At 57.1% G+C, this 26,613-nt stretch overlaps 2 protein-coding genes across 3 annotated transcripts in view; both read left to right on the forward strand.

The window, feature by feature from the left end:
* Nucleotides 1–1,825: 1,825 nt before the first annotated feature.
* ACE (angiotensin I converting enzyme) lies at nt 1,826–18,953 on the forward strand. Its single transcript, XM_064733843.1, has 25 exons — nt 1,826–2,063; nt 5,280–5,447; nt 6,683–6,770; nt 7,319–7,462; nt 7,690–7,881; nt 8,008–8,105; nt 8,630–8,802; nt 9,103–9,326; nt 10,661–10,805; nt 11,354–11,452; nt 11,656–11,778; nt 12,249–12,460; nt 12,946–13,082; nt 13,350–13,508; nt 13,918–14,005; nt 14,187–14,330; nt 14,521–14,712; nt 15,043–15,140; nt 15,398–15,570; nt 16,000–16,223; nt 16,470–16,614; nt 16,812–16,910; nt 17,256–17,378; nt 17,904–18,091; nt 18,322–18,953. Exons 1-25 carry the CDS (start codon nt 1,854–1,856, stop codon nt 18,510–18,512), a joined length of 3,837 nt encoding a protein of 1,278 aa, XP_064589913.1. The 5' UTR covers nt 1,826–1,853; the 3' UTR covers nt 18,513–18,953.
* A 6,965-nt stretch (nt 18,954–25,918) lies between these two features.
* Nucleotides 25,919–26,613, forward strand: part of KCNH6 (potassium voltage-gated channel subfamily H member 6) — a 34,140-nt gene continuing 33,445 nt past the window's right edge. The window contains exon 1 of one of the 2 annotated variants that reach the window (XM_064733684.1): nt 25,919–26,254. In XM_064733684.1, the coding sequence (XP_064589754.1) occupies nt 26,179–26,254 (76 nt within the window). In that variant the 5' untranslated portion in view covers nt 25,919–26,178. The remainder of the gene's footprint in view (nt 26,255–26,613) is intronic. The other variant, XM_064733687.1, reaches the window with a different exon arrangement.

Here is a 26,613-nt window from a genome sequence, read left to right on the forward strand (position 1 = left end):
GCCTGATGCAGCTGGAGTTTTACAAGATAGGGTGACACAGAGCCATGGGCATCCCTGGAGATCCAGCCTTGGAGAGGAACTTTTTCTCCTGCACAATGTCCAGCAGCAGCAGCAGCAGCAGCCCCTCTTGCACCAGCCTTGGAAGACACTCTTGTATAAAAGGATGGAGCACAAGCCTTCTGAAGGATCATCCATGGGACACATCAGCCTTGGAAAAAGGCCTCAGATGCTGGGATTCCTGGATACCGGTGACATTGCACTGCCTGTTTTGGCCTCACTGATCTCCTGAAACCCCCACTGGTGCCAGAGGCTGCAGGGAAAACCCCTCCCTGGTGCAGCTGGGAACAGAGGCTGCAGGGGGACAGGAAATCTCCGTTCACTGGCCCTTGATCTCCAGCCAAACTGGACCCAAACCAACCTTTTTTTTCCAATTTCCCAGTAAACTGGACTTTCCAGTTTCTGGACTTTCCATAGGGAAAACTATGGCTGGTGAGGAAGGGGGTCAGCGAGGGGGGCTAGAGGCAGATGCTGACTCTGCCACCAGCTCTGCAATGCCCAGGCTCACAGGTGGTGCTGGTGCAGGGGGGATTCCTGGTCAGGGGGATAAAGGGTTTTCATGTGCCCACATCAGCCTGTGCAGGTGGAGGGTGCTAGAACAGGGTGTGAAGTTGTGATTTTTGGTGTGAGGTTTAATAGACATCAGAGGGTTGCAGTCTGCTAAGTTTTGTTTGTTTTTTAATGGCTGTGCACACCCCATAGGATGCCCAGTGCTGACAGGAGGACATGTCCCTTTTCTAGTGGCCACACTGTCCCCATGGAGTCACCCCACTTACTCCTCCAAGGGTCCATGATGGTGTCCAGCTGCTCTGCAGCTCCCATCAGGGATAAAAGGTCAAGGGATTTCCCTCTGTTCCCTCCTAAAAAAAACTCTCTCTTGGCAGGTGTTCACTATTGTGTCTATGGGGTGGTTGCTCCAACAAGGAGTCATGAGGTCAGTCAACCCAGGGTCTAAGTTCAGCCCAGGCACCATTCCCAGGGCTGAGGCCAGGCCCTGGGGAAAAGGCATTTAGTTGAGTAAATAGAAAACAAAACAAAACAAAGGAGCTATCAAGCCCACCAACACAGGTCTGGTTTTCATTTTGAAGGAACTTTTTGTTACTCGTTTGTCATCAGCCTCCGAGTCCAAAACGCTTGGTGTGATGTGACGTGATTTCCTTCACAAGCAGGAGGAATACTCTGTTTTGTTGAAAAATGAGGTTTTGTCAGGAAGGGGGTCCCTTTGGCAGGAAGCAGTGCGAGACAGACCTCGGCTGTGTCCCACAGGAACAGTTTCCCTCTGTGCTTGCCCTTGCAGCCCCCGCAGGTGCTCGGGGTGCTGCCGAGGGGCGTGTGCTGTGTGATGCAGGTGAGGGGAGCTCTGCTAAGGACCACTCGAGTTCTGCTGAGCACCACTGCGCCAAATCCGGAGGGAACTGGGACCCTGCAGGGATGGAGCCGCATCTCACCCACCCCATCCACCCTAGCCTTTCTCCTCTCTCTTTTTTCTGCCTTTCCCTGGATTCTCCTCCATCTCCTTCCCTCCCTCCTATCCCAGCCCCTTCCCCTTCCCTCCCGGCACTGCCAGGAGCCAAAAGGACTTTGCCCCCCAAGGCAGCGTTCTCTCTCCGCTCCTTCGCGCAAGCCTCGGAGCCGCCGGAGGGAGAGCGGAATACTCCGCTCTTATCTGCGAGGGGAGGCAGGCTCGGTGGGCAGGGTTTGCGCGAAAGCTGCCGGCTTATAAGCAGCCGGCGGCGGAGGCAAAGCCGTCTCGGAAGGCACCGAACGGGGCCCCTCGGTGCCGCGCTCCGGCCGCGATGCCCGCGGCGCTGGGGCTGCTGCTCTGGCTGAGCCTCGCAGGTGCCCTTGGCTCCGACCTCGGGCCCCTCCAGTACAACAGCACCGAGGAAGGGGCCGTCCGCTTCGCCTCAGACTACAACACCACGGCCGAGACCGTCTTCTTCAAAAGCGTCTCGGCCAGCTGGAATTACAACACCAACCTGACGGCCGAGAATGCCGCTCTGCAGGTGGGTGGCGGGACGGGGGCGATGCCGCCGCGGCGGGGTCCCCAGCGCAGGGTTTGGGGGGCTGGGTCACGGTGGAGGCACTTGGTGGGGTTCCCTTCCTCCCGGCGGGTTTCTGTCTCAGCACCTCGGGGTGGCAAACCGAGGGTGGGAGTTGTGGTCCAGGGGCTGCAGGGGTTTGCCCCAAATTGGCTTTCAGAGAGACTCTGCCCCAGAATGACAGCTCTGGTCCCAGAGCAGAGTCAAGGTTATTTTTAGAGGTGATTCCCTGCTCCCAGCACCTTCCACTTTCCCCCTTCCCAGAACTGGGCCAGGTGTCAGATGTCCCTGTCCCTGTCCCTGCCTGGTGTCACCACATTCCAGCGCTGAGGGTTTTAGCTTGGGGCGGACACCAGGAGCCCAAAGTGCGCACAAACAGCTGGGTGGCATCGGGACTGAGCCTGCCACCTCTTGTCCCTGTGTCCCCAGCCCACGGGGACAAACACAGAGGTGGGAAAGCACTCCAGGCTGTAGGGGATTAGACATCAGCCCAGATTAGAGCAGGAGGAACCTCTGCAGGGAGCAATGCTGTGTGCATCCCTCAGGCTGGTGTGTGTTCTCCCAGGAGTTTGGATGTGTCTGGGGTGCAGTAAGTGGGGCAGGGAGCTGGAGCAGCCCCGGGTCTGCTCTCAGTCGGGGGAGCTCCAGCCCAGCCCAGCCCGGGCAGTGGCAGTGCCTGGACAGGCTGCAGTGGTTTCCCCGGTCCCAGCTGTGCTCAGGGAGCTGCCGATGGCCCCAGCACGGGGTCAGGGACAAGCCACAGCTCAGGGCACACCTGGCAGTGCTGTGGCTACAGAGGCACAAGGGGCAGTGCAGCCCATAGGTGTGTTTGTCCAGCCCAGTGTCACACAGGGGCTGGCACACAGAGCCCTGAACCCTCCAGATGCCGTGGGGACGGGAGCACAGTGTGTCCTGTGCAGGAAGGAAATGCATCTTCCTGTGCAGGGGAAAGATCACTGCCAGGTCTGGGCACTGCCAATTTGGCAGGACACTCGAGAGGGCCCAGGTGCCCCCTCAGCCGTTTTTTGTCAAGCTGACGTGATGTCTGGGCAGGCATCCAGCTCTAGCTGCAGATGTGGTGGGGTGAGGGACCTTGGGGCAGAGCAGGAACATCCCAGCTACACTGAGCCCATCATTAAGGCCAGGAGAGCACCTTGCATGGACTTTTCTCAGAAGGCGTTTCCAGAGCAGCTTTCCCCCCCTTTATGTGCTATTAAATGTGTGAGGATCATGCCCAGGAGCTCCCTGCAATGTCAAGGCTCCTAAGCCAGAACAGGTAGAGGAGGGGATCTGAACCCCTGAGATCAGCCCATGGTGGGGCAGCAGGGAGGTGTGCTGGGATGGGGAGTCACTGGCTCCTGAAGGAATAACAGCTGGCCAGCAGGACCCAAAAGGCTGAATTTGGGGGATCTGGGGGAGCATTGGGCCAGCAAACCCTGCTCATCCATAACACAAGAGGGGCTGAGCCAGGCCACCAGGGCATGGGCAGCTCTGGGGCTTGCCACAAAAGGGGACCCTGTGACAAAGGGACATGAGAGGCAGGAGATCAGAGGTAGGGATGGACAGACAGACAGATGTACCATCATTCACAAGCTGGGATTCTGGGCAAGAGGCTGGCAATGGGGCCTGGGGGCTGCTCATGTTTGGGTGCAGAATGCCTGGGCCAAGGCAGTCCCAGTGCCCTGAGCTGCATCCTGAGCTTTCACTGCGCTCCCAGCAGGGAGGGACTGGGGCAAGCTTTGAGGCTGTGGGTGCCAAGGGGCTCCTGAGCCCCCACAGAGAGAGCCCAGATACAGGGGGAAGGGCCAGGATTGCTGGGCATGGCCACAGCAAGGAGCTCTCAGGCAGCACCAGTGGCCTCAGCTCACTCCACCAGAGCTGTCAGGAGGGTTTAGGGCACGATTTGCCTGAACAAACAAACACAGGTGCCTGTTCAAGCACAAAACAAAACACAGCTGAACTCTGCTTCCTCCAGCTCTGCACAGGGTCTGGGAAGGGGTAAAGGCGTCTCCTGTTGAGAGGGGTGGTGCAAGAGCAGGGTGTCTGTGGGGCTGGCATGTTGGGGGATTGATGCCAGCGATGCTGTGGGCACTGGGATGTCCAAGGGCAGCAGTGAGGGGTAGCCAGGGGCACCTGGCACTGTTGGCATTCCCACCCCTGTGTCCCACAGCTGTGTGGGTATCTGCATCCAACTCTGCCACACCACAACTCCCTTCCTTCCCTGCTGCCTGCTGAGGGAATGTGAAGATTAAAATAAAACAAACCAGGCGTGTTGGAGCCAGGCTAAAAATGCCACAAGTCACAGCTAATGAGCTCCATAAATCACACCAGGATGGCACATGGACACTGACCAGGCACTCTGCACCATCTCACTCCCCCTGCACAGGGCCAGGACGCTCTGAAAAGCTTGCAGCTTCCCAAGAATACAGCTGACACTGATCAGGCCGGGATACAAACACCTGCAATGCACCCCATCCCAAAAGCAAGGCCCCAGCTGCCTAAACAACACCCCACAGTGTTATTTGGGCATCTTACAGCCAGCCCATGGCCCCAGGACAGGAGATCAGGGATGGCAGGAGCTGGGTGGCAGAGAGACACCCAAAACTGGGGATTCAGGGCAAATGGGTGAACACCAGATGTGGCATTTAGGGTGCAGACAGCCACTTGAGGAATGTAGAGAAATAGAAATGTACAGACATAGTGGGGACAGAGGAAGGAGAAAGGTGGATGTGGCACCTTTATAGTTCTCTTTTGGGCTTCTGTGAAAGTGAGAAACAGCAGGAATGGAAATAAAAATAAGCCAGACCTCAGAGTTTCTCCCAAGACCAGGGTCCAGCAGATGTCAAAGGCAGCCCAGGAGCACCCAGACACCCTGACTGCATGGCCTGCACACCCAATCCCAGCACTCCCATCCCACTGAGACCCTGGAGCTCCTCCTAAACACCCTCACAGGCCACCCATGGGTGCTCATGGAGAGCTCCACAGGGGAGCAGGGGCTGCAGACACTGCAGGGCCAGTTGGCAGCTGCTGTCTCTATCCATGGGTGCCAGGCTGGGGACAGCCCTGCCTGTCACCCCATGTCCTGTCCCCTCTGACTCCCACAAACCCTCATGGCTTTGCCCTGGCTCCCAAACCTCCCAGGGCTGGTCCTGAGCCCCCATGTCCCCTCTCACCATGCAGGTGGCAGCATCACTGGAGGAGCAGAACTTCACAGAGATATGGGGGAAGAAAGCCAAGGACCTCTATGGCGAAACGTGGAATAACTTCAGCGACCCCCAGCTGAGGAAAATCATCGGATCAATCCAGACCTTGGGACCCTCCAACCTGCCCCTGGAGATGAGAGAGCAGGTAGGCAAGGTGGTGGAGGAGCCCTGGGCGAGGTTGGGGTGCTGTGAAATGCCTTAGGGGGATTTCTCACAAGCATCCAGACTCCACTGCTGGCCTGTTGCATTTTGGAGGGTGTCACTGGCCTTACACAGTGATGGAGGAGGAGATGGGGTGCTATCTCCAGGGGATGCAGGATGCCTTCTGGCCCTATTAGCCAGTCCAAACCTTGTCTTAGAGCTGTCCCAGCAGGAACTGGAGATTTCCTGCTTACACAGAGCAGTCTTGGGCATCACCTGGAGACCAGCCAGGCTGTCCCAACCCCTCTGGGCTCATCAGGTATGCAGCCCACTGAAAAGAAGGGCTGATGCAACCACCCAGCTCCTGAGCTCCCCACAAGACAAAGTCTGCTGCGCCTTGGTGACACAGTTCCATGCCAGGGACATCAGGACATCCTGAGCTTTCAGGGAAGTTTATCTGAATTTTGATTTCCGTGCATGAAAATATTGCCCAGGCTGAAGCTGACAGGCACTCTGCTCTACATGAGCACAGGACAGGCCCTTCCATCCTGACCCACAGCTCCCTGAGAGCCATTCCCAGCCAAGCCCTGGCAAAGCCTCGTGATGCAATCCCTTCCGGAGAGGAGCCAGCCCCAGTTCCTTCCAGGAAACCCATCCCTGCCTCCTCCAGACAACAGGCAGCATCGTGTCTCCTCCCTGCTCATCAGTCATGTCTCTCCCATTCCTGGGCAGCTCCATCCCACAGCCACCATTGTCCCCCTCCCCATCCCCTCTGCACTGATGGAGCAGAGGAATGGGAGTGGAGAGAGGGACAGAGCAGAGGAATTTCCTTCCCTGAGAGTGGGCTTCCCAGGAATGTTCCAGGAAACCTCCTGTTGCTATTGTTTGCTGTTGTTGCAGTTCACAGGAATAAACCCCCCTCATCCTCTGGCTTTTCTTCTCCTGTTTTTTTTAACCCATTTAGATAAACAGCTTGTGCCGTGGCCCCACTGACAAACAGCTTTATAAACAGCCTCTCTCTGGAGCATGGATTGTCTGTCCTAAAGATCCTCCCTGCTCCCATCACACCAAAACCCCGAGTGATAACACACTTACCTCACCAAAAATGTGCTATATAAACACACCAATCCTTCCCCACATCCGTCTGGACACACACACTGCAGAGCTGGGAGATCCTGAAGGGCTGTTCCTGTCCCCTGGCACCCCCTTTCCTCTCAGCAGTCTTTTCCTTTCCTACAGTACAACACCATCCTGAGTGACATGGACAAAATCTACTCCACGGCCAAGGTGTGCCTGCCCAATGGCACCTGCTGGGATCTGGAGCCAGGTATGGTCCCTGTCCCCTTGGTCCTGCCAGCTGCTGAGCACCCCATGGCCAGGACTTCGTTCTGGTCCCCACATCCTTTGTGGGTTTGGGTTCCACCCATGTTAATCAGAATTGTCCCAGTGTGATTATGGGCACTTGTCACCCTGTTTTTTTAAGTTCTTCTAAGCCTTCTGATGTTTACATTCTTGTAATGAACTTTCTCACACACTTGATGTAAATAATTTATAGTTTTGCATTCTTTTATAAAATAAGAGAAATTTAATAAACTGTTGGTTTATACAGTGTCATTGGAGAGGCGGCACTTTCACCCTGTCACTTTTGGAAATCTCTAAATGCTGAAGTCAGAATTAAACTTCCCTCTTCTTTCCCTTAGAAAATCCAGTGCCCACATTTTTCTGTCTCGTGTCCTAGAGTGACAGACACTGGGGTTTGGCACGGTGGTGGTGGCACCTCTGCAGAGCTGTGCCTCCCTCTCCAGCAATCTGAAAAATATCCAAAAAATAGGAGGGCTCTGCTTCCTTATGTTCTCCTTGTCCCCTCTGTCCCAGACCTGTCGGACATCATGGCCACGTCCCGCAGCTACAAGAAGCTGCTGTTTGCCTGGGAGGGCTGGCACAACGCCGCGGGGAACCCGCTGCGCCCCAAGTACCAGGAGTTCGTGCAGCTCAGCAACGCCGCCTACGCCGATGATGGTACAAACCCAGGGGTCCCCAAACAGGGCGTGATCAGGGAGCTGGGGTGGAAATTGGAACTGGGATATTGGGATGCAGACAGGCATCCAGCTTCTATTTCCCAAGTATCAACACTTTAGGGAAAGGGGAAAATCCTGCTGCTAGACCCTGGTGGCACCTTTTAGGGGTGGGTAGTGGGGCCAGCGTTTGGGGTCTGGAGACAGAGGTTTTCCCTGTGTTCCTGGTAGGATTCAATGACACAGGCAGCTACTGGCGCTCCTGGTACGACTCAGACACCTTTGAGAGGGACCTGGAGCACCTCTACAACCAGCTGGAGCCTCTCTACCTCAACCTGCACGCCTTCGTCCGGAGGAAGCTGTACGACCGCTATGGGCCCAAGTACATCAACCTGAAGGGTCCCATCCCTGCTCACCTCCTGGGTAAGAGATGAGCCTCCCCCAGCCTGTGCCCAGAGGGGCACGCACAAGGCCAGAGAGGTCCCAGTTATCACTGTGTTTCTCTTCTGACCTGCCACCAGCTCTGCTCCAGCTGTTTTCTCTTTTCAGGGAACATGTGGGCTCAGCAGTGGAACAACATCTATGACCTGATGATCCCCTACCCTGAGAAGCCCAACCTTGATGTCACGAGCACCATGGTGCAGCAGGTGAGGGACTCATTGGAGGGACCAGGGAGAAAAAGCAGGAGGTGTTGCCAAGGGTGGCCCATGACATTGACCCCATGGGAGTCATTTCTCATACTTGTATAGGGGACAGCAGAAAATCCATGTCTGGGAGGGGAAGGGACAAAGAAATGGTCTTACTCCATATCTGGCAACGACCAAAGAGGCAGCAGGGGGACAAAAGTGGGCAGTGCACTGGGATTGCTGCCAGTCCCCAGGCTGGGGGCTGCATTGCTGCATTCACACCACCACACAGCTCCAAGCCCTTCTTGGGTACAAGCCCTGCTCCCTTCTCCTGCCCCTGCTGAGCTCCAGCACCATTGCTCGGTGCTTTTTAGCAATGTTCACACCAGTTCTGGGGCTGGGCCTCCCCATCACAGAGAGAGGGGCAGAACCTCAGTCCTGGGGAGCAACTCAGCCCCTTCCCACAGTCCTGGAGCACTGGAGGCAAAGCCCAGGGCACAGGCAGCCCCTTCCTCAACCATAACCCATCGCTTGCTTCCCACCAGGGCTGGAATGCCACTCACATGTTCCGGGTCTCGGAGGAGTTCTTCACCTCCCTGGGGCTCCTGGAGATGCCCCCTGAATTCTGGGAGTTTTCCATGCTGGAAAAGCCGACAGATGGGCGGGAGGTGGTGTGTCATGCCTCGGCCTGGGACTTCTACAACCGCAAGGACTTCAGGTCTGTGGGGGCATGCGGGGACCCAGGGCTACAGGGCAAGACCCTCTCCTATCCCCATTGGTAGTCACCCTTTTGGGTACCCCCACCCTTTTGGGTACCCCCGCCTGGCCATGCACCCCAATGTGGCATTTTCTGAGGCGAGGTCTGGATTGGCAATGCTGCCCTGCCTCCCCCTCCACTTTCCCTTACCCTATGGGGTGCTGCCACCCTCTCTGAGACTGTGGGGAGACCTTCCCATCAAGGGGGTGCACAGGCAGCTCAGGGGTCCCTCACTGGGCTCAGGCAATGCTGTTTTCACAGGATCAAGCAGTGCACAACGGTGACCATGGAGCAGCTGTTCACGGTGCACCACGAGATGGGCCACATCCAGTACTACCTGCAGTACAAGGACCAGCCCGTGCCCTTCCGCAGCGGGGCCAACCCTGGCTTCCACGAGGCCATCGGGGATGTCCTGTCCCTCTCTGTGTCCACCCCCGGCCACCTCCAGAAAATCGGTCTCCTCAGCAACGCTACTGAGGATGAAGGTATGGCAGCCACCCTGGGGAGCTGGGTGACCTGGCACTGCCCGTGGCACTGGGAAGGGTTTGGGACATGCCAGGGTGGGTTGCAGTCTGGCAATGCAGCCCAGAACTGCCACAACCCCTTCTCATCTCCATGGGTCCATGCACAGCCCCCTCCTGTCTCCATGGGTCCATGTAGAGCCCTCCATCCTCTTCACCCCTGAGGCAGGAGTGATGCTCTCCAGAGTTCGTCTGTGCCTTTCCCTTCACCAGCAGAGCCCAAACTGGAAAACAACGTTTTTGTGCTTGATTGGCTTTGACCTTTCTAGCATTCCTTCCTCCCTGCCCAAGAAGCATCCACCAGTGGAGCTGCTGGTGTGGCTCTGGGGAGGTGGCATCAAGCATGCACATGCACGGTCACGAGGGCAGGCAGAGGGTGACATGTCCAGCTGCCAGCCAGCACAGCAGGGCAGCACTTGTCACTGCAGGCACTGCCCAGCTCATCAAGAGCCTCTTCCTCCCACTGACATCCCTCAGCCAACACATCAAAGCAGATGGTGGCAGAAGAAATTGAGCACTCCCAGACCTGCCCCAGGCGCTGCTTGGCGGAGGAGGGACAGTCCTGGGATCCTCCTGCCGTGTCATTAAATACGTTTTACGACAAGAAAGACATCACAGCAGCCAAGAGCATCGGGCCAGGGCTGCATAAACACAGCGAGGCAGATGGTCTCTGCCTCAAGCCATTGCTACCCGGCTTGCCAGCCCTTGGCAGCCAGGCTGCCATGGTGAAGGCAGCCAACAGCCCCTCAGAGCAATGCTGCCAACCCTTCTCTGACCCCACAGCTTCAGCTGGGTCTCCAGCAGGTCCTTCTCCAAACTTCCTTCCCCGGGTTTCCTTGAGGGGGAGAACAGATGTCACCATCCCCTGTGCTCCTCATGGTACGGTGGTGGCTGTCCTAGAGTTGGCTCTGGTTCTGGGTCTAAACCATCAGAGCCTCTGCAGTGGTGTGACTGCGGAACAAACTCCCCCAAAACCCCTCATCCTGAAGGCCCCAGGGTGGAAGTGTGAAGATTTACACTCACCAAAGGTGTTTTAACTCCGAGAGCTGGGCTAAGGACAAGGGAACACCATATTTGTCATTGTCATTGTCCCGACTCAGTAAAAGGCATGTGTAACTGTATTTATAGAAACCTCCCGTGTCCTACAAAACCTTCTCTAGGAAAAAGGTTGGAGGTTGAGATGCTGTGCCCATTTCTCATCCAGATCTACCCACCCTCTTGCCCACTAGAATTCTAGTGCCTGTAGTGCTGTCTATGCAGAATCCTTTCCAGCCTGGTTCAGGCTCTGTTTCCTGCAGAGAGCAATATCAACTACCTGCTGAAGATGGCCCTGGAGAAGATTGCCTTCCTGCCCTTTGGCTACCTCATCGACCAGTGGCGCTGGAACGTGTTCAGCGGCCGCACGCCGCCGAGCCGCTACAACTACGACTGGTGGTACCTGAGGTGGGGACAGTCACCAAGGGGGGATGTGGCTGTGGGAGCTGGGCATGTGCAAGGAAGGGAGGCAGGAAAGAGGAAAGAAAAAGCGTAAAAGTAGCCGTGGAAATGGTGGGAGAGCAATGGATGGGTGGGTAGGATGGATATACGTGGAATCATGCTCTAACTGTGCAGATTTCTTCAGCACTGTGCCAAGCCTTCCATCCTTTGACTAGATTCTTCTGACCCTTTATTATTCCCATGCTCATGTTGTCCACAGAATGCTACAACTATAACTGGTGGTATCTGTGGTGGGGGACTCACAAAGGGGGGATACGGCTGGGGAAGCTGGGCATGTGCAAGGAAGGGAGGCAGGAAAGAGGAAGGAAAAAGCGTAAAAGTAGCCACGGAGATGGTGGGAGAACAATGGATAGATGAATGGATGGATGGATGGATATATATACATGGAATCATGCTCTAACTGTGCAGATCTCTTCAGCACTGTGCCAAACCTTCCCATCCTTTGACTAGATTCTTCTGACCCTTTATTATTCCCATGCTCATGTTGTCCACAGAACCAAATACCAGGGCATCTGCGCCCCGATTTCAAGGAATGAGAGCAACTTTGACCCTGGAGCAAAGTACCACATCCCGGGGAACACTCCTTACATCAGGTAGAGGAAATGTGGGCAAGGGGACCAAGGTTTGGGGTGCAGTGGGTGGGGTATGACCTCTGTGAGCAGGGACTGCCATGTGCTGCTCCTGCTCAAGACATAGAGATCTCCCAACACTTGGACCACAAATGTTGGGGTTGAGCTCTTGGACTTGCCCGCTTCTCTTTGTCCCCAGTTCTGACCTTCATGAGCTTCCTTGGCAGGTACTTTGTGAGCTTCATCCTCCAGTTCCAGTTTCACAAGGCACTGTGCCAGGCTGCCAACCACACCGGTCCCCTGCACACCTGTGACATCTACAGGTCCAAAGAGGCTGGAGACAAACTCAGGTGGGGACAGAGGAGGGTCAGGAAAATCGCCATGGGCAGATGTGTGCATGGAAGCTGATGGTGTGCAAAGGAAGGAAAGAAGAAAGGAAGGAAGGAAAAGTGAACTGGAGAAATAGCTTTGCAGATGGATGGATGGATGGATGGAAATACATGGAAGCACTGGGGTGGGGTGAGTGGTCCTCACCACCAGAGTGTTGCTATTGTCCCAGCCATGAGCTCCCACCCAGACAAGAGGTCACTAAAGCACAGTTGGCTCCTGCTGATTCCCTGGGTGTTAAATGCATGAGTGTGTGACAGGGAATCCTCAGTTCCCACATGCAGGACAGGTGGTGGCTTCCAGAGTAGTTCCCAGGTTCATGTCCCACTCTGGAACAGCATTTTCAACCCTTAAGATGCTGAGATGCTATCACTGCTTCTCTCCCATCCATCCTCTGGCCTCATGCTGGCTCTTGCTGTTCTGCTCTCCACAGGGAAGTGTTGAAAGTTGGATCCTCAAAGTCGTGGCAGGAAATCCTCAAGAATCTCACTGGCTCGGGTCAGATGGATGCTGCACCCCTTCTGGAGTATTTCAGCCCTGTCACCAAGTGGCTTCAGGAGCAGAACAACAAGACCAACGAGGTGTTGGGCTGGCCTGAGTTTGACTGGCGTCCCCCTGTCCCTGAAGGCTACCCTGAAGGCATTGGTAAGGCTGCAGCTCCATCCTGGGTTTGGGGAGGGTCAGGAAGAAATTCTCCAAGGGACATCATTAATCCAAAGGCAGAAGCAGAGGAGGGTCTCTGCTGTGGGTGGGGTGGTCCCCATATCAGGAATAGAGGAATAACCAGCTCCAGGGAAGTCCCATGGGAGGTTGCTTCCCAGGAGGCAGGTGTCATTGTCTGAGGCTGTGTAATGATGTCATCAGTCATGGTATGAAGAGTTTCTCTTCTTAATTGGATCCTTTGTGCTCATATGGGAGAGTCTAGGGCATGCAACTTATCCTATTGTCCTATTGCTGGACACCCCAGCTGGGCACCTCTTCCCCCAGTTCTTAGCTCAGCCTGCTCCCAAGTCATGGCATCCTTCAGTGGACCTGCACTTCTGGGAAAAGCTTAATTGTGGCTTCTCCATAGTGCTCTTGCAACTCTCCTGACCTTTCTCATCTCTTCCCCCATTTATCTCCTCCTCTAGACAAAATAGCAGATGAGGCACAAGCTAAAGAATTCCTGTCCGAGTACAACAGCACAGCTGAGGAAGTGTGGAATGCCTACACCGAGGCCTCCTGGGTCTACAACACCAACATCACTGACCACAACAAGGAGATCATGGTATGGGAACGACCCTGGGGCTGTGCAGGGAGAGCCAACAGCCAGGGAGGGCACGTGGTACTCAGGGCACATTTCACAGAAGCTCTGAAAACCAGGGCAGCCTCTGCCCCTCATAAAGGGAAAACGTTCCCACCCTTTTCCTTGAAAACCCTCATCATCCCATGAGGTGCCCACAAAGGGGAAGGTGTCAGTTGTGGGATGCCAGGTGGTGTTTCTAGCAGTGGCCTGTGTCTCCTCCCTGAAGTAACTCCTCTTCTCCCATTGTAGCTGGAGAAGAACTTGGCCATGTCCAAGCACACCCTGGAGTACGGCATGAGGGCCAGGCAGTTCGAGACCTCCGATTTCCAGGACCAAAGCGTCACCCGCATCCTCAAGAAGCTGAGTGTCATTGAGAGGGCAGCCTTACCTGAGGATGAGCTGAAGGAGGTGAGTGGAAAGGGGACAGAGCAAGAGAGGATGTCCCTTGCCGTCACCTTGCGTGAAGACAAAAGTTTTTCTCTCAGAATTTAAGAAATGCCTCTGAGCAGCCACCATCTGCCTTGAAGAAGGTGATAGCTTGGTACCTTCTGCACAAAGCCAAAATCCTTGTCTTCAGGGTTTCCTACCCAAAGGTTGCCTGTCCCAGGCTGCAGTGGGGCCTGGATTTTTGGGTGACAATAGCACATTGCTTGTTGGCCCCAGGCCTTCTTGTATGGACTCAGTGTTGCCTCCATTGGGGTCACACTTGATCTTGGAAGGGACCAGAGTAAAACACCCAAAAACCTCAATGGGCTGGGACATCCTCCAATATCAGGAGCTAGGATAACCACTTTACACACCCTGATTTCCTTTGCAGTATAACACCCTGCTCTCAGACATGGAGACCACCTACAGCGTGGCCAAGGTCTGCAGAGAGAACAAAACCTGTCACCCACTGGATCCTGGTAAGATCTAGCAGGGTGTCCTGTGGGGCATCAGAAGGGAGGGAATTTTTTAAATGGGGGCATGAAGAAAGGCCATGAAGGGTTCTTTCACCTTCTCTGTGATGGCCCCTGAGCAACACAGTACAGAACCATTGCACCTGCTCAGCCCATCCATCTCAGTGGCTTTGTTGCTCTCTCTCAGACCTCACAGACATCATGGCCACCTATCGGGACTACGACGAGCTCCTCTTTGTCTGGAAGGGCTGGCGGGATGCTTCTGGGAAGAAGATGAGGAACAACTACAAGCGATACGTGGAGCTGAGCAACAAGGCAGCCGTGCTCAATGGTCAGTGCCCTGCTCCCCTAGAGCCCACCATGGCCCTCTTCACCCACCTGGGGGTCACAATCCCAAGGGTATGGAGGTCTCACTAACTCCCAGATCTACTCTCAGTCTCTCTTGGAGCATCTGAACAGCAAGACAGAGTCTTGCCCAAGAAGGACAGAGTCTGACAGCTTCTGCTCTTGCCCTACCACAGGCTACACGGACAACGGGGCCTACTGGAGATCCCTGTATGAGACACCCACCTTTGAGGAAGATCTGGAGAGGCTGTACCTGCAGCTGCAGCCCCTGTACCTCAACCTGCATGCTTATGTACGCCGAGCCCTCTACAAAAAGTATGGTGCAGAGCGCATCAACCTGAAGGGTCCCATCCCTGCCCATCTGCTAGGTAAGGGCTCTGCTTGAGCACTGCTGCTTCTCCCACCAGGTGTGGCTGTCTCTGTGCCATGCCAAGAGTTAACACTGGTCTCTGTCCAGCTGTGGCTGAAGGGAAAAGGTCCCCTGGGATGGGGATAGAGGACAATCTGCCCCAGGGAAGGGCAGCACACTCAGAATGATTTGACTTCTCTTGCATGGCTGGGCTCCTGCTTACATTGCCCTCATGCAGGCAGGGCAGGGACCAGGCAGGGTGATCCACCTGTGCAGGAGGAGGGAGTAACTGGTTGTTCTCCTCTCCCTGTCTCCCTCCTGACGTGTGTCATCCTTCTGTGCTTCCCAGGCAACATGTGGGCTCAGTCATGGTCCAACATTTTCGACCTGGTGGTACCTTTCCCAGATGCCACCAAGGTGGATGCCACCCCAGCCATGAAAAACCAGGTCAGTGCTTTTCTAGGCTGCTCTGGGGAAGTCCCTTGGGACCCAGCAACCTTTGGCTGTTACCACCACCCGTGCTGCCAAATGCTCTAATGCTGCCAAAAAAATCCATGCCTCATCTGTATTCTCCCTACCTCTATATGCCAAGACCTGGATCCAAGTCTAGGTGACTCCAGGAGATTCCCCTGCCCAGAGCAAGTTTATCCCTGTCCTCCCATCCCTCCACATTGCCCCTCACCGGGTCTCTGCTCTTTCCCCAGGGCTGGACACCCAAGAGAATGTTTGAGGAGTCAGACCGCTTCTTCACCTCTCTGGGCCTCATCCCGATGCCACAGGAGTTCTGGGACAAGTCCATGATTGAGAAGCCATCGGATGGGCGGGAGGTGGTGTGCCACGCCTCAGCCTGGGATTTCTACAACCGCAAGGACTTCAGGTGCCCCTGGGGAGCAGGGGGTGCCCACTGCTGCTGTGGTGCTGGGGCTCAAAGGGTCCTTGTAGGATAAGGGCATGTGGGCTGATGCCACCACAGTGTGGCTGTGGCACCCCAGCTGTGGCACTTCTCTTGGTAGCCAAGATGCTGGTAGGAGTCCCCGTGGTGGATGGAGGGCAATCCATGCCTGCCCTGCCCTGTCCTGGAGAATGGAAAAGCTGATGAACAGGGACAGGGGATGGGCAGGGTCAGCAGGAGATGCAGGAGGAGGAAGAGCCCAACCCAGTGGAGTAGGACCAGCCTGGCGTGGCACCAGATGTGGGGAGGGGGTACATAGAAAGGAAAAATAGCTCAAGGGGGCGTGATGGTTCCTGGAGGTTTTCATGCCACCATTTCCCTCCCTTTTCCCCCAACCCCTGTGTCCTGGTCCAGGATCAAGCAGTGCACCGTGGTGAACATGGACGACCTCATCACGGTGCACCACGAGATGGGCCACGTCCAGTACTTCCTGCAGTACAAGGACCAGCCTATCTCCTTCCGTGACGGGGCCAACCCTGGCTTCCATGAGGCTGTTGGGGACGTCATGGCCTTGTCTGTCTCCACCCCCAAACACCTCCACAGCATCAATCTGCTGGACCAGGTCATGGAAAACGAAGGTGAGCTGGAGGGCCACAATGTGCAATTGGAGAGCAAATGTGGGGATGCTATGGGAACAGCTGGAAGTGCAGATGGTCAGGAGGGGCTAGACAAGGTTGAAGGGCTCAGGGACACACATGGTGGCTTTGCCACACATGGAGGGGACAGGAGCTGTTGGGGACACCCAGTTCTGGGGCAGAATGACCCACGGAGGGAGGAGAGGTGGGTACAGCACTGACTTGCTCACATCTTCATGCCCCGAGCAGAAAGTGATATTAACTACCTGATGAGCATCGCCCTGGACAAAATTGCCTTCCTGCCCTTCGGGTACCTCATGGACCAGTGGCGCTGGAAGGTGTTTGATGGGCGGATCAAGGAGGATGAGTACAACAAGGAGTGGTGGAACCTCAGGTAGGATTGAATTCAGACCCTTCTCTGAAGCAAGGCTGTCATCCCACTGGGTGTTTTCTCCTTGTGGTCCAGCCGACTGCAATGGGAATGATGAGATCCACAGCCCCTCCCTCTGTCCTCACACCCCACTCTGTTCCTTCCCACTTTGCCCCCTCTCCTCCTCCCCAAGCTGGCCTGACTCTCCCTCTCTCACACAGGATGAAGTACCAGGGCTTGTGCCCACCAGCACCGAGGTCTGAAGATGACTTTGACCCCGGGGCAAAGTTTCACATTCCTGCCAACGTCCCTTACATTAGGTGAGCCAGCAGGGCTGGGGCACGAGGGACACCACCTGGACAGGATCCCCAGGTCAGATGCCAGCAATGACACTTTCTCCATGGCTGGTGGTACCATCCTGCATGGGCTGGGCAGCTCCAGAGACCCTAAGAAGTCTGAATTTAGGGGAATTTCTCCCTATCCAAGGAAGATGAGCTCAATCACTCCAACAAACATAAAACACATTATGGGAGAAAGGCGTAACTCCAAAACCACTGATGCTCCTCCAGACAGGGAGGGTGCAACCAGAGAATGAGGGGAGCCACATCCTCTGTTGCACAGGCACAAGCAGGGTCCATTCCCATCTCTTCATCCCTCTCCACCAGGTACTTTGTCAGCTTTGTGATCCAGTTCCAGTTCCACCAGGCACTCTGCGATGCAGCTGGTCACACCGGTCCCCTGCACACCTGTGACATCTACCAGTCCAAGGAGGCTGGGAAGGTCTTGGGGTAGGTGTGTGGGCAGGGTAAAGCCAAGGCAAAAATATCCCCAAATTCCCTAAAGCCAGCCCAGCAAGACAGGAGGCAGCACAGCCCCTGCTCATCCCTCCCATCCCATACCTGGGGTGACACCCTGGGCTGGGCCCTGGGGCTGTGATTGCAAAGGCAGCCACTAGATGGTAGCTAGGCCCCTGTCAGGGGGAAGGCTCCCTCCTCCTCCTCCTCCTCCTCCCAGCCCCCAGTTCCTTAGGGAAAACAACCCCCTTGCTTCAAGCAAAGCACCTGCAAAATTAACTCTTTCACCCAGGGACTGCTCAGCATCAGGCTGGATTCACTGGAGGTTTTTAGCCCATGCAACCTCCTCTTTCCCCCGCAGATAAATGTCCTTCCCTGTGCTCCAGGCTGGCAGCCCTATGGTTCTGGGGGTTCAGACTGTACCCAGGGATGCTGACACCAAGAGCTCCAAGGGAAAGGGAGGGCTGGCAGCCAAGAGGGTGATGGGGAACGCACTGGAGCTGATTTCTCCTGCCACAGGGATGCCCTGAAGCTGGGTTTCAGCAAGCCATGGCCCGAAGCCATGCAGCTCATCACAGGACAGCCCAACATGTCAGCAGAGGCCCTGATGAGCTACTTTGAGCCACTCATGACGTGGCTGGAGAAAGAGAACCAGAAGAACGGGGAGGTCCTGGGCTGGCCCGAGTACAGCTGGACTCCTTACACAGGTATGCAGGGCTCAGCCAAGCACAGCAGGCCCACGACTGGCCAGGGCTCAGCCCTCACCAGGGGCAGAATGAAATGGAGCTCTCTTGGTGCTGCTTGGCCATCCCAAAAACCACAGGGTGTTTGGATACTTCTCCTTGATTCCAAAGAGCATCCAAGAGGCCAGAAAGGTGGCCCAATATACCACAGCCCAGAGCCCTCAGCAACAACCTCTCTTTTCTCTCTTTTCCAGCCCAGCAAGATGACTCCAGCAAAACTGATTTCCTGGGAATGTCCCTGACCAAAAGTCAAGCCACAGCTGGGGGCTGGGTCCTGCTCGCCCTGGCGCTCCTCTTCCTGATCACCACCATCTTCTTCGGTGTCAAGTTCTTCTTAGTCAGGGGAAAGGCCTTCACATCCATCTCAGAAATGGAACTGAAATAAGGCAGAGCCACCAGCAGGGCAACAGACAGGGTGCAAGCATGGGCACTTGGCCAGGCTGGCAGCCATGCCATGGGCACACTTGCCAAGGAAGCCATGGGTTTCCACAACCCAGGACTACTCTCTCCTATCAGGTCAGACATTCCTTTCCACTATGCAAGAGCCAGAGCAGAGAAGAGCTATTTATTTGCCAATGTCTGAATCAGGGGAAAGAGAAGTTGAGGCTCCGGCAGGCACGGAGCCGTCACAAGCTGCCCCTGTGCCCAGGGCTGGAGCTGGTCCAGCCTGGTCACCCACCAGCCAAATCTGATCTGTGGGCAAAGCCACAGAGACTTGAGTGACAGAGGGCAGTTTGGGGAGGGATGGAGCACATCCTGGTTTGCCTGCTACCAGGCTGTTCGCTTGCATGGATGAAAAATAAACCCGTGTCTTGTCCCCCTTGGAGCAGCAGCTCAGCTTCTTCCTGCAGGTGGGCTGGGGGCTCAGTGGAACGAGGCTCTCAAGCAGGACAGCTGCCACCCCAACCCAGTGCAGGCACAAATCCCTGGGGACCAGTGTGGCTTTGGGGCAACATAACTGCAGCACCCAGCTTCTCCCCTCGCATCTGCAAGATGAGCATCCCTTTGCAGCATCTCCATCCTCCCCTGAGCCGCGCTCCGTCAGAGCTGACAGCTCGTGGGTTCCCAGTGCAGCACGTGCCTCAGCGAGGGGCTGAATCAGGGCCAGGCATCCCCAAAGTCCAGACACGAGCTGTTTAAAGGGCTGGGGGTCACCGGGCTGGAGCTCACCACTGCTGTGACTCCAGCAGCAGTGCCACGCTTACGTAAGAGCCGGGGAGGGGGTTCCAAGGTCAGCGATCGCCTCCTGCCCTCCAGCTCCTGATTATCTCGGGATCAGCCGTGCTTTGAGGCCCACCCGTTCCCCCCCTGTCCCTCCCCATCCCCGGCCTCGTCTTTCTTCTGCTTCTGTAAATAAAACTTCCTATTTGTTCTGCAGTGATTAGGTGCAAAACTAATCCCAGGCCGGGGATTATTGCAGCCTTAAAGAGCTGTGATCTGCTGCAGCCCGGAGCAGCAGGGGAAATGAGGGGATCTGGCTGATCCACCCGTCCCTATCCCATCCCGTGGCCTCTGCCCTCGGCCGCGGGAAGCTGAGGCTTGGGAGCGGCTCCCTGCACCTGGCACAGGAGCACAAGGCAGGTGTCTGCCCGCCCACGCTCGGCTGTTTGTTTGCTTTCCATCACCCCAACCTTCCGTGGTTCTGTCACAGTCCCAGGCCCCGAGCAGCAGCCCCAGCAGCTCTCACACCCCGGGGCATCTGCTTTCCATCCCGGCACACCAGGCTCCCTCCTCTCCCCCCTTCCCTTGCTCACGGAGCACAGACCTGGCACAGTGAGAGCTGAGCTGGGAGGCAAGTGTATTTTCAGCCTGGGAAAGCAGGTGTGCTCCATCCAGCTCAGATCCTCGCTGGTGATTTTGAGCTCCTTGGCTCCTTTCTGCCCCATTAGTGGAGGAAAGGAGGTCTCCAAGATCATCAAGATCCTGTAAGTTTCATGAAAATTGCTTTCTGGAGAAGACGATTAAAAAGGAAAAAAAAATAGAGCCATACTGAACATTGTCACTCAGGGAGACCAACACACACTCAGCACTGGTTAGACACCAGAGCATCCACGCAGGAGCTGAGTTTGTCCTGCCAGGGACACGAGGGTGGATGAGGGTGCCCTGAGCTGTGTCCAGAGGCACCCACACAGCCCAGGCCCATGCAGAACCCAGAGGCTCCTTCAGCGCAGCTCCAAGCTGTGTGCAGCAGGTGGGATTGGACACCAGCCAACCTTCCACACGGGGCCAAGGTCCACGCAGCAGATGGGATGGGGTTGGACACCAGGCTGCCTTCGACACAGGTGCAAAGTCCACCCAGGAGATGGGGCTGGACACAAGGTTATGCCCAGTCCAGCCCAGGGGGAGGCTGAAGGTCCCACCTTGAGCTCCACTGGAGCTCCTTGGCTGAGATGGGGGGCCTGAATGAGACTTTGTGAGGGCCAGCTCGTGCCCCAAGGGCTCTGCCAAGCCAGCAGCAGTGTTTTACAAGATAGCTCTAAACCAAGGATGATTTCCCTTCCCCGTTGTGATAACATCTGGAGAGATTTTGCTGCCTTCTGCCTTCTGCATCATGCCTGCAGCTGAAATTAGGAGGCTCAGCGAAATCACTCCCTAAGGAGAAAAAAGAAACGTAAAAGCAGAAAAAAGGAGGAGATTCCCCCTTAATTCACAGAGCTCCTGGAGGGGAGCTCAGGAGGCAGCAGGTACCAAGCTTGAGGGGCTGCTTTGCACCCCCTGCCTGTACATAGAGCTTCCAGAGGAAATTTGCTTTAAAATCACATTAATTCAAAGCAAGAAACGCTCTGGGCTCCCTTCACCAGCACAAGGACCCTTGGGGAATCAGAATAACCGATTTTTTTGGGTTTTTTAAGTCCATTTTTCCCCTGAGGAAGGCGGCTGGGGTTCCCACACCCACAGCCCCGTGGTGCTGGTGGGGCCTGGCCAGGGCAGGTCTATTCTTAGCCGGCGGGTGGCCAGGCAGGAGCAGGCAGGGTGCACGGGCTGCGTTCCTCACATTCCCCTCCGGGGGACAGGGAGCGCCTGGAAAGGCGCAGCCACAGCTTGGCAGCAGCTGGGGCCATCACAAGGGGCCACCGTGGGCAGGGCAGAGGGGCCAGGTGGCCTTGGGGGGGTCTCAGGGGACAGGAATTGTGGAAGGGATGCAGCGAGATGCAGGAGGGGCTGGGAGAGCTCCATCCCTGCAGATCCTTGTGAGCTCAGGTCAGCACCATCCTTCCCTCCCACTGCTCAAGCAGGGCTGAGGGGAATAAAAGTGGATTTAGGGGTGAGGGAAAGACCCCTTATTCCCCCCCTAAGCAAGTTCAGACTCTTCCCAGCCCCGTGGCTCAGCTGGAATTCCCTACCAAGGGGGACAGGGCCAGATCCAAGGCAGATGACAGCTCTACCCTCCCAATGTCCATCCTTGATGGAGGGGTGCCATCCCTGCCTGTGGCTGGACGCACTGGGCACCCAGTGGGATCCCATCCTCCCCAGGGGATGCATCCAGGGGTTCCAGATGTGCTGACCACCTCCCCAGCCCCACAGAGTCCCATGGCCCTGTCCCAGGGTGCCTCAGCAGCAGGACCCCAAACGGGCTCTGCCCATGTCCCACTGCTGGTGGGGAACTGTCCCCACCCTTTGGGGCTCCCCCCTGAGCTGGCACTGTCCCCCTGAGGCATCCCAGGTGACAGGGAGAGAACTGTCCCCACCAAAAGAGCTGGGAACTTGGCACGGGCTCCTTTCCAGGGGAGTTTCCAGTCAGACAGACCCGCTGCATGCTGCCTCTCCCTGCTCCTCCCTGCAGCATCACGAGCTCCTGCAGCCTGCAGGCCCCATCCATCCTCCTGGCAGGTGAGTCACGAGCCTGCCCCGTGCCTCAGTTTCCCCTGCTGGGCAGGGGGGACAGGCAGGGTGCCAGGGGGATGCCATGACCTGAGTGGCCACGGCCCAGAGCAGAGTCCCCGTGGCATTCCCTGCCACTCACAAGTGGAAGTGGCTTTGTCAGGAAACAATGTCCGTGACTTGGTTTAATGTCACCGAGTCCTTTCCAGATTTGCAGTCTCCCAGGGCTGGGAAGGCCCAGGCTGATGAGAGTTCGATTTGGCTGCACATTTTTACCTTTGTTTTGGGCTTTTGTTTCATACTTAACAAACAAACAGCGCGGAGGTGAGAGCCTGAAAAAATGCATCAAGATTTGGAGTGGTGAGGCAGAGAAAGGAGCCAAAACAAGGAGCATCCTTCCACCTGCAAAAATAAATTTACAGCCCAAATTCCTCCATCCCGTGTCAAATCCGTGGAGCATCTTCCAAAGGTGAAGGGCAAGGCAGGGGCATGAGCCATGCCAGGCAGAAGGACACCTGAGAGTGCCTGGGGACAGTCCTGGTGGCTGGAGGCAGCTTTGGGGACCACGAGAGCCCTGTCTCTCCCTTCCCAGCTGTGTTTGCAGTGTGGCTCTAATTACAGAGAGAGGCAGAAATGTCGCGTCTCGGTTGGCAAACATTTCTCCTGGCGAGTGCCAGCCGGCTGCTGGCATGCTGGCATCCAAGCGGGCTCCCAGCCCCTCCATCCCACACCTCCCACCATAAATCCATACCCCAGGAAGGCTGCACTCCTCTCCCAACGTGCCTGTGCAACCCCTCGCTGAGCAGGTGATGATTTCCTGCACAGATCAGAAATCCCAGGAGCAGGGAGGGGGAGGACACCCTCGGGAAGCACCCAGGTCTCCTTTGCCCTTGGAAACCAGGTAATCTCCCACTGATTCCCCAGGGTGTGGGAAGGAAGGGAAAAAAAAATAAGGGGAAAGGAGTAAAACCTCCAAAACGTTCAGTGAGGAGAAAAAGGAGGAGGAGGAGGGGGGAGAAGTAGAACTGAGTGAGGGAGGAGGAGGAGGAGAGCAGGGCAGGGAGAGAGAGGATTACTGCTCAGTTAAATTAGAGGGAGCCCTTCAGCTGACTTGAACAGCAGGAGAATTTGCCCAAAGACCCCAATTTTTCCAATTTGGGATAAAATGTAAGCGCAGGATTAACTACAAGCATATGCTTAAAACCCAGGGAATTGAAAGAAGTCTGGGCATAGAGTGCTCCAAAGAGGGCAGGGCATGGAGTGGCAGCTGCATGGGTGACCTGGCCCTGCAGGGATGCACTGAGGGGCCTGGGGAGCTCTGAGGGGACTGGAACCACCATGGGTGCACTGGGAGGCTCCTGGAACTCAGTCAATAATAACCTGGAAGGGAATAACCAGTAATAACCTGGAAGGGAATGACATGACTCAGCTGCAAATGCAATGTGGGGAAGAGGGCTGGTAGGAGAGGCTCCTCCACGTGCTGGGACAAACGCCCTGCTTGGAGAAAGGGGGATCAGAGGGGCCCCACAGCTATGGCTGGAGCAGGACAAGCCCTTCTGGGGTCACTGCAGAGGGGCTGCAGGGACGGGGCTGTTCCCTGCCCCAGAGCTGGGCTGGTGCCCCCACCCTCCACTCTGGGGACCCCCTCCCAAAAAGGCTCTGGGCTGGCACGTGCCCTTTGTGTCAGACTCATCCTCCTCCACGTGATGTGCCCATGAACATCCCGGGCTGATTTATGGGATGAGAGGAGGGCAGGAGGCCAACCTTAAATCCTGACTGCCTGGTGATTAATAATCATAATTACTATCATATTAGCTGTAGTAGTAAGGGTTTGCTTTCCCCTGCAGAACTGGTCATCCAGGAATCTCAAAGAGGTTTCACCAGGCCAGGTGACCAATGTCCCTATTTTCTAAAGGAAATTGCGGCACAGAGCTGTCTCCCTTGAGTCACACAGTATATCAACAAGAAAACAGAGAAGGCAGGAGTCTGGACTCTGTGTCCCTCTCCCTCCCCCATGCTATTAAGCTGCATCTGTGTAATATAGAGCAAAACATCCTCCACGAGTCGCAGTAAATCACGGCAGAGGCAGTGTGCAGAGTGGATGGGGGGAGATAATGGGTTTTTCACCCTCTTCAACAATAGAACAAGTTTTTCTGCGTTAGGGAAGGCTGACTTCTCTGAGAGATGGAGATAAAAACAGCACTGAGCCTCCAAAATGGGCTGAAAGGGCACTTGCCTCACCCACTTGCAGTGCTGGCCAAGGGACAGGAGGCAAACCAGGCAAACCATGCTGTGGGTCGAGTGCCCCACTGGCAAGGCCTGGTCCACATGGACACCACTGAGGTGCGCTGGAATATTAATTGAAAATCCCAGCAAAACACTTCTGTTGATGATAATGGACCATAATCCTCTTAGAGCAATTTCATGCCTGAAAAATCATGCATAACAAAATAATAATAATAGAAAGCCCCTGAGTGGACACTGTCCTTAGCAGTGGACACAGGAGAAGAGGGTCAGCCAGAGTGGATTTCTCAGGAAGGAAAGGGAGCTGGTCCCCTTGGCCTCCACCCCTGAGGTGGGCAGAAGAACTGAATTGGGTCTAGGTCTGAACATCTCAGCATCACCATGGAACCCTGATGTCCCACAGAGACCCACGAGGGTCCCCATGGTCTACAGAGCCCATGGGGCTTTCTGTGACCCCACAACCCTGGAACCTGCTGTATTCTCCATTCCCACCAGAGCTCCCAGGGTGCTCTGGACTCTCCACGTCCTTCAGAGTTCTCAGGACCCTCAGGATGCTCCGTGTTCCCCGAGGATTTTCCGTGCCCGCAGAGCCCTGTGCCAGGCAGGGCTGTCCCGTGCCAAGCCCCCCGCCCCCAAAAGAAGCAGCCGGTCCCCCCTCCCGCCCGCCCCTTCAGCACCAGCTCGGCTGGACAGCGCCAGGAGCGGGGCCGGCACCCCCGGCACCCCCGGAACACCCGGACCTCCTCCTCGGAACCTCCGGGAGCGCCCTGACCTGTCCCCGGCATCCCCAGGACCCCCAACATCCCGGCAAAGCCCCCCGCTCCCCTTGCCTTGCACCCCATTCTCACCCTCCGACACTCCCTACTCGGGCGGCGCCCCCTCCTCAGCGCCCTGTGCTCTGCTCCTGCCCCCCTGCACCCCCAGACTGCCCCCTCCAACCCCTGCACCCGGCAGCGCCCCCTCTGCTGCCCCTGCAGCTCTGCATCTCCTGCTGCTCCCCCGCAGCACCCCCTGCACCACCCCCTGCACCCCGGCACCCCCTGCTCTGCCGCCCCCAGCCCCCCAGCGCTCTTCATCGCTCCCTCCTCCACCATCCTCCTTCACCATCCCCACCCGGCAGCTCCCGGCGCTCCCGGTGCCTCCTCCTCCTCCAGCACCCCTCTCCAGCACCCCTTTTTTCAGCACCCCTTCCTCCAGCGCCCCCAGCACCCTGCAGTTGCACTCCCACCAAATCCCCCCATCCCCAGCAGAACCTCCAGCTCCAGCACCCCACTCCCTCCAGGACTCTGCCAGCACCCCGAAGACCCCATCCCCACCCCTCCACGCCCCACAAGGATTCTCCTCCACCCCCAAACCATTCCCCAAAGCCTCTTTCACCTGTCAGCACGCCCTGCCCCAGCCCCTCAAGGCTCCCACCCCCGCACCCCCAGCACCCACCTGCGCCCCCGGCCCGCCCCGCGCCCCGCCCCGGAGCCCCCCCGCCCTCGGGGCCGTGCGGGAGCGGCTGCGGTGCCGCGGGATGCCGGGGGGTCCGGGGGAGCCCCGGGGGCCGCCGGGGGGTGCGCGCTGCCCGGCCGGCAGCTGTTGCTGCTGACGGCTCCCCCCGGAGCCTCCGGCCGGCCGGGGCAGCGGTGACTAAGCACTTTGGGGGATTTCTACTCTTTATTATTTTATTCTATTATTTTCTCCCGCTTTCAAGCGGGTCCTCCCCCCTCTCTCCCCCGCTTCCCCCTCCCATCCTCATCTTCCCCGGCCGCCCCCGCCCGGGGCCGGGCGCGGCAGGGCGGGCGGAGGGGTTCCCCCTTCCGGCCACCGGGAGCATGGGAGCCCCGGGCCGGCTGGGCTCCAGAGCTCGGTCAGCCCTGGGGTGAGGCGGAGCGGGGCCGCGCCGTGCCGTGCCGCGCCGCTCCGGGGCCGGGCCGCGCTCCCCGCCGCGCCCGCGGCAAGTTCGGCCGCTCCCGGGGCGCGCAGAGCGCAGCGGAGCGATGCCGGTGCGCCGGGGCCATGTGGCCCCCCAAAACACCTACCTGGACACCATCATTCGCAAATTTGAAGGACAAAGTGAGTACCGCACCCTCCGGTCCCGCTCCGCTCCCCCCGCGGCCGGAGCGCCCCCCAAGTTCGGAGCGCAGCGGGGAGAGGAGGGGGGAAGGCGGGAGGGTGTCCCCGGGGCCACGGAGGAGCCCCTGTGACCTCCCGAGGAGGGAGACGGTGGGCGACAGCCAGGCAGCGTCCCCGCGGGTATTTATAGACAGGGCGACACCGGGGGACGGAGCCACCCCGGCCTCGGTGTTTCCCGGGGGGATCGCGGTGTCCCCGGGCTGGTTCGGGGCGCCGGGGCTGGCGGGGAGGGGGTCCCGGCCGGCTGGACGGGGGGACAGGGTGAACCCCAGCGCAGTCGGGCTCGCCGCCTGTTTGCC

The sequence above is a fragment of the Zonotrichia leucophrys genome, chromosome 27 (genome assembly GCF_028769735.1).
Source record: "Zonotrichia leucophrys gambelii isolate GWCS_2022_RI chromosome 27, RI_Zleu_2.0, whole genome shotgun sequence".
NCBI lineage: Eukaryota > Metazoa > Chordata > Aves > Passeriformes > Passerellidae > Zonotrichia > Zonotrichia leucophrys.